Genomic DNA, 7,557 nt, shown 5'->3' on the forward strand with positions numbered 1-7,557 from the left:
GGGGAGCAGGGGAAAGATCAGGCTTGCCACTTTTCTTTTTTCTCTTGGGTGGAGCCTGCCTTCCCGGGCTGCTGTCAGGCTGCCTGCACGGGTTTCCTGCAGAGCCCCTGAGATGCACAGAGCCCCGTGCTTCACTCTGCAGCTGTAGGGCTTGCTGCATCCCAAGTCATTTAAGGTGCATTACACCACTGAATTTGGTACAGCGGCTGGAATTACTGCGCAATATGCTGCCGACATGTGCAAACACCACTACTATTAAAGTAGTGCAAAAGCATTTGACCCACTTTAAAGTGTTGTGCACACAATCCCCTTATTTCGTCTACACACGGCCTTAGATGCTGACAAAGTGAACGAATGCTGCTACTCTACAGGAGCTGGAGCTCTGCTGTAGGGGAGTTAGCTAGTGGCTTGGAAGGCTTCCATGTTTATTTTCAGAGAAGTGGTGAGTGTGTATGGGAATTGGAAGAATTGTTATGGAACTCTTACTTTATAGGTAATGGGTGTGCATTCTATAGCTATGTATTTGCAGAAAATATGCAATAGAAAGCTGTGTCGTAAATAAGACCTGAATTTTCGTAACTTTACTAGCAAGATGCATGCTTTTCAAATATTAATCATACCTTTTTTTTTTTTTTATTTCAGGCTGAAGAATCCTGTAAATGTAATGGCTGGAAAAATCCGAATCCACCTCCTACTCCTCCCAGGGCAGATCTGCAACAAACAATTGTCAGTCTTACTGAACCATGCCGCAGTTGTAGTCATCCACTAGGTGAGTTTTCCCTTGGAATTGCAACCCACATACTCATATACCAAGTTTACACCTGACACCTTCTTTTAAGATGGAGTTAAAGTTTGTCATGTATATCTATAATTTATTTATAATTTAAAATATGTTGGAATTATCCTAAAATTGAGTGCTGTATTCTTAAGAAATTTAGAATTAAGAAAAGAAATCCAGATATTTTAAGTTACAAAAATGCAGTTAGGTTATCAAACTTTTCTTGTGCTCTGTAGTGACCCTGCAATAACACAAGATCTAAGTTAAGGCATTTTAATGTTTTCAATCCCAGATTAAACTATATTGATTTTTAGAGACACACATCAGATTCGACTCTCCACTCACACCACCATAGTTAGTTAACATTTGTTCAGTTGTGGCTAAGCTCTTTATGTTTTTCTTTATGAAATGATAGTCCTATCTAGATATTTTCTACACTGCTTCCTCACAAAATATGACCCAGTTATGTGATGGCTATTTTACAACACGTTAAAAAGCTATCCTGTAGTCATAGCATAGATGAGATCATAACTTTCCTTAAGAACAACTAATGCTAAAAGTTTATTCACAGTGTAAAAGAAATCTGTGCTTTCAACACAAGGGTGGACAAAATATAGCCTGCAGGCCAAATCCAGCCTGACAAGTGTTTGTATCTGACCTGCGGGTGGGCAGCTGCAAACTCATGGGATCTGGCCCACAGGCAGCTGGTGACTCCGGCTCTGGCTACCACATGCTGCTGGGCAGACAGGGCTGTTTCCACCCAGTGCTGATGTGGTGGTGTCAGCTGTGGACTCAGGCAAGCTTCCTAGTCCCCACCTGGAACCTGTGTGCTGCATCCACAGCTGATGCTGGTGCCTGCCTGGGACTGCACGTTGGGCGATTGCTGGCTTAAGCTGCAGATATAGCAGATGCCCCAGTCTCTACCCAGAACCTGCCTGCTATGTCCACAGCTGACGCTGGAGCCCTCCTGGGACCACTTCCTGCATGCCAGACTGGTGCTGGGATAAGCTGTGGATACAGCTGGCATGTTCTGTGATGGGGCGGGAATTGGGGCTTGCTACAGCTCTGGGCAGGAAGGATTGGGGCTCACTGCAGCTCTGGGTGAGGGGAACTGGGACTTACTGCAGTTGTCAGTGGTGTGGGGATGGGGTGGGGGTAGAGAGAAAGAAGCATGGCTTTCAGTTTAGGAAGTTTTGGTAAGCTGTGGCAGGGGGTGGGGGTGCTGACCCACCCTGCAACACCTCACCCAAACTCCCTGTGTGGCCCTTTGGCCAAAATAATTGCCTATCCCATTTTATCATGTCATAGGAAATGGTGATAGAATTGTGTCTTTCTGTAGGCTTGAAGCTATTGTATAAAAGTCATCTCTACACTACACGAACAATTGTTTACGCTCTTTTATGAAACATGGTTGTGTCCCAACAAGTTGTAATATAATGATTTCTTATCTGCATAGGCAGAAAACATATTTGGGGATTTGGTTTTAAAAGTGGTGGCTACCTGAACTAAAACAAGGGTACAACATTATTTTCCTGTCTGCAGAAGCAAGAGAGCTATGCTAATAACAGATAGATAACAACATATTTCAGAACTGTGTTTAAAATGAAATTGCTGTTTCTTGTTGTATATCTATACAACTGGGTCACACTCAGAGAGTGGTGGTGGATGGGTCATTTTCAACCTGGAGGGAAGTGGGCAGTGGGGTCCCCCAGGGCTCAGTCCTTGGGCCTGCACTGTTCAATTTCTTTATTAGCGACTTGGAAGATGGGGTGAAGAGCAGCCTGTTTAAATTCACAGACGACACCAAGATTTGGGGTGAGGTGGGCACACTAGAAGGGAAGGACAGATTACAGCAGGACCTGGACAGGTTACAGGGGCGGGCAAATGAAAATAGGATGGGATTTAATACTGACAAGTGCAGGGTGTGGCACTTGGACAGTAGGAACCAGCAACATACCTATAGGCTGGGGAACTCCCTTCTCGAAAGCACGGTGGCAGAAAGAGATCTTGGAGTCATTATTGACTTCAAGATGAACATGGGCCGACAATGTGAGAACAAGGTCAGTAAGGCTAACTGTACCTTTTCCTGCGTCCACAGATATATCACGAGCAGGGCCAAGGAGGTGATCCTCCCCCTCTATGCGACACTGGTCAGGCCGCAGCTGGAGTACTGCGTTCAGTTCTGGGTGCTGCAATTCAGGAGGGATGTGGATAGCATTGAGAGGGTCCAGAGGAGGGCCACTCGCATGATCTGGGAACAGCAGGGCAGACCCTATGAGGAGAGGCTATGGGACCTTAACCTGTTCAACCTTCGCAAGAGAAGGCTGAGGGGGGACCTGCCTGTCTGCCTCTTCTGTCTGGCACTCCCAGCAGCAGGTACGGAGTGGACAGGCCAGGGTTCCAGGCAGCAGGGCCACGTCCAGTTGAGGTGGTAGTGGGACACTGGCAGCAGCTGCCAGAAGTCCCCTGCTCTGTCGTTGTGCCACCAAGCCCCATGGACTACAGCTCCTGGCATGCCTGAAAGCTGCACACAAGGATAGGGTAGGCTGTGCTCTGTGCCTGGTGGCATTTCTGGGGATGACAGGACTGACTGCATGTGCCATGGCCAAGACTGTCTCCTGCAGCTGGGCCAGGCAGAGCCATAGGACCCACCATGGGCTGGATGGAATCACTTGGCAGACTGGATCTGGCCCTCAGGGTGTATTTTACCTACCCCTGTTTTTTGAAAGTGAACGTTGTACCCTCTAAGGGATTATGTACATTATTTTTGTAAGGCTTTTATTGACTTCTCTGTCCTCCTATCTACATATGTTATGGTTCTGTTCACTTACTTCCAAGCTTTTTTATTGTTTGCTATTTCAATTGAAGTTCAAAATCTCTTCTTTCTTACAAGAACAGAATAACATGTGTAGCAGCACACAGTAGCCAAACAGTTTGGATGGTTTATTTAGTGTCTCATCACATGGCTCACTTGTGTTGCCTCTAGGATATGCAGTTTGAGTGGCTTGTACTGTCAAATCTTTCACTCAGCCTTTGCAGACTGATGACATTCTTTTGCACGAAGACTAATCTCACGTAGTACTTCACATATTCCATCTTTAGTACAATTTGCAAGTGCTCCCCTTTGTTTTGAAGAAGATTAGATTTTCTGAGGATCTGGTTTCTGATGAGCTGAAAAAGACTCTTGTTAGAAAAAGAATCAGAAAAACAGAAGTATTATTACTTTGGACAGGCATTATAGACCAAACCTGATTCAGAGGCGAGACACAGACATTACACTTTTTCCTGTATAAGTGATCAGAAACCAGTTTATACCTGTAACAGAACAGCAATTCAGCATGCATAGACTGGTTTAAAATGGTGAAACCCAGTCTAAGATTTGCCCCTCTTACCAAAGGGCAAATGTGCATTCCGTTTACTCCTGATTTAAACTATGCTGCTTACAGAAAACCGCATAACTTAGATTGATTCTGCCTCAGGCATTTTGAGTATCTGTACCTAGCCAGAGTGTCTGTCATTGTTGCCTCAGTGAAGAAAGGTGAAGCCTTCTTGGTGTTGCAGCTGTGGCTAACGAGAATGATGCTTCTTTGGAAAAACTGAAATAAAAATGAGCTACCATACATTTCTGCCTAATAAAGGAAAAATAATTATCATAGTCTTAGTTGCATTATGAATGCTTGTCTTTAATGGAGAGACAATTATAATGAAAAAGGAACAAAAAATGGATTGCCTAACACAAGTCCCAATTCATTACATTCTCTGTCTCAATAATATATCTTCTAAGATTCAGACTAAATGATAGCCTCAAAAAAAACAAATGAACAAGCAAACAAAAAAACCACCCACCAAAATATGTACAGTATGTGGTAGGGTTTAAGACGCTAAGGATTCTTCCATGAAAGTTCCCACATGCAATTTGGGAAACCTGTGTGTCAGGCACGAAAGAAATGTCACATTCTCACTTTCCTTTTATCCAACATTGGTTTACATCAGGGATGCTCAACCCCTGGCACTATGTCATCTGATCCTCAGGCTCCCTCTAAGTGTGTGGAGAGCCACGCAGACCACGACCGTATGTGTTAAATTGGCCACACAGGGCAGCATGGGGACCAATCCCAGTACATGGGTCTAGGCAGGGGTAGTGGGGGCCCTGGAGCCCAATCTCAGCATGTGGGTGTAGGCAAGTGAGGCAAGGAGTCTTGGAGTCTCATCCTATCACATGGGGCTGGCATGGGCGCTAGGGTCTGATCCCAGCACATGGAGCTTTGTGGGGACAGTGCATAGAGCCCAGTCTATCTCACAGAGGAGCCCCATACCATTCATCTGACCCATGGGGCCAAAACCTTGAGCACCAATAGTTTACATTAACATAACTCACTTGATTTCAATTGTTTTACACCTGGTTTATACTGGTGTAAGTAAAAACAGAATCAGACCTTAATATTTCAAATGAAGATAAAGTTCATTCATCATTTCTGATTCTATAACCCATAAACTGAATGGCAAATTCAAACACTTAAGCATGCCTATCATGTCTGTATTAGTTTGTCAGAAGTTGTAAATGTTGTCTTCAGCAATCTAACATGAAATGTATGTACATTTAATATCACAAGCATACTTAGTAGCAAAAACAGATGTGGTTGTTAAAAATCAGTCTAATTTTCTATAGGCAGATGAAGAAAAGATTTTCTGCTTACATATACGCTTAAAGTATATGAGAGAGAGATAATTCCAATGTTTACGCGACAGTTTTACAAGTTCATTTCCAAGAAGAGGGAAATTATATCCAGTGCACTGATCAGAGTAAAGAGCTTAACATCTACAGCAGAAATATGAGATCAGGGTGTTTGGTCTTCTGCCTACACATCAACATTTCTAACGTCACCTGCTAGGGAAAATTTCATCCTTTCTTTAGAACTACATTGTAGGATTAATATTTACATTGCCTATTCTGAAGCATGGAGCTTTCATCTTCAGTAAAAGAAAATCCACAAGCCCAAGGCCAGTAAAGCAGTGCTATCGTGCAGCAAACTTGGTTGCTGGAGATGCTGCCTGGAAGTAGATACATGCAATATGATAGGGGAACAACCTGGTTCCAGTTCAGCGTGGGCAGGTGGCTTAGGCATCATGTCAGTCATGAAGGGGGTTTTGCCTGTGCCCGTGCTGGGGTCAGAAAGTCTTTCATTGGTGACACTTTTTCCAACCCCCCATTTCTCAGCTAGTGCATGAGTGCAGCTTCTGACTGATAGGGACCTGCGCTGGGGCTAGGCAACTGGGAACTGTGGCCACACTGCTCCTGCCACTACTTGTCAGTTCCCCACTCCCTGGTTGCAGCATGGGCACAGCTTTTAGTGGATGGGGAGTTATACTGGGGCTGGGACTGGAAACTTCATCCATGCTGTTGCCACTTCTCCTCACCACCTCCACCTCCTGGCTATAATACAGGTACAGCTGGAAGCTGCCTAGCCTCAGCTCAGTTCCTGACTGCTAAAGGCTGCACTCATGCTGCAGCTGGGATACCGAGAGCACAGAAAAGTGACAATAATAGAGGTGCAGCTTCCGGTTACACCAAAGCAGCTTCTCACTGCCCAAACCTAGCAAGGACATGGCCAGGGACAAAGGCTTTCAGCTCCACAAATCAGATCCAGTGACTGCATGCTTGATCTGGCTCATGGACCACATGGTGTTGATCCCTGACTTAATGCAATCAATCAAAGAATGCCCATAGGAAGACTTGATCTGAAATAATAAAAGATATCAGTGTAAACCAGCTTAGCCAATGAACCAATGCACTTCATGGTCTTTCAGGTTTTAAAACTGGTCAAGAGGGAACATTTGGGTAAAATTGTTGGCTACAAAGGACCAACTCACAGGATCATCATAAATTCTAGTTTATTAGGTGGAATGTGAAGTTTTAATAAAATTATAAATGAAAATTCTGGGGGGTTATGATGGGTACTGGTCATCTTATCACACATGCGTGCACACAGACACACACTCACTCACTCACACACACAATTGCTGCAATAGTAGTGTAGCACCAATGTTGGTTTATACCTACCCAGGGCACTGGAGTCTGCTGTCGATAGTCAGCTTCCTCCAAGGCAATGTCTTCTCCAGAAGGGAGTTGCCTGCTTCTCCTTCTGTATCGGTAGGTCAGATGCTGGATTAGAGGATACCCTGGAGGGTCATGCTTCGCTGCCTTTTATCTCCAGCAGTCTTCTGTGATCCCTCAGCATCATCTTGGCTGTCCAGTCTGGAGGTCACTGTCCCACATGGGTCTTGAGTAGTGCATAACGGCTGTTAATCACATTTAATGGAGGTTCTGCCCAATGGTACAGTTTTGGGAGTCCACCCTTGACTTGATTGACTTGCAGGTTTCAAGTGGGTTGATTAGCTTAAAATGGCTTGTAGAGTTTTGTAATGGTAAATTCCTCTGGCTAGGCTATTGTCAATTAACAGCCAGAGGCTCTTGCTTTGTCATTCAGTTATCTACTGATTCATGCATACTGACATTCACTCAGGGGACCACCCAATGCGGCAATAAAATTCCAATGATCACAATTCCAATGCATTCTTATAATTTCAGTAATACAAGGTATGACTTACTCTAAAGCAGGGGTGGCCAATTATTTTGGGCGGAGGGCCACTTAATGAGTTTTAGCAAGCAATCAAGGGCCGCATGACAGGCAGCCAGGGACAGATGAATATTAATTTTCTAAATTTTTGGGGGGGCCCACAGGCTGAATGGAATGCTCTGGTGGGCCCCATCCAGCCCA

General features: G+C 44.6%; 1 protein-coding gene across 1 annotated transcript in view; it reads left to right on the plus strand.

The window, feature by feature from the left end:
• KAT2B (lysine acetyltransferase 2B) overlaps positions 1–7,557 on the plus strand; it is a gene marked incomplete at its 5' end in the record, with an annotated part of 84,413 nt that overhangs the window by 16,807 nt on the left and 60,049 nt on the right. Inside the window, one exon of the mRNA XM_019532857.1 lies at positions 643–769. Coding sequence (XP_019388402.1) covers positions 643–769 — 127 coding nt within the window. The remainder of the gene's footprint in view (positions 1–642; positions 770–7,557) is intronic.

This window comes from Crocodylus porosus, unplaced genomic scaffold (assembly GCF_001723895.1).
Source record: "Crocodylus porosus isolate Cpor-Errol unplaced genomic scaffold, CroPor_comp1, whole genome shotgun sequence".
Lineage (NCBI taxonomy): Eukaryota > Metazoa > Chordata > Crocodylia > Crocodylidae > Crocodylus > Crocodylus porosus.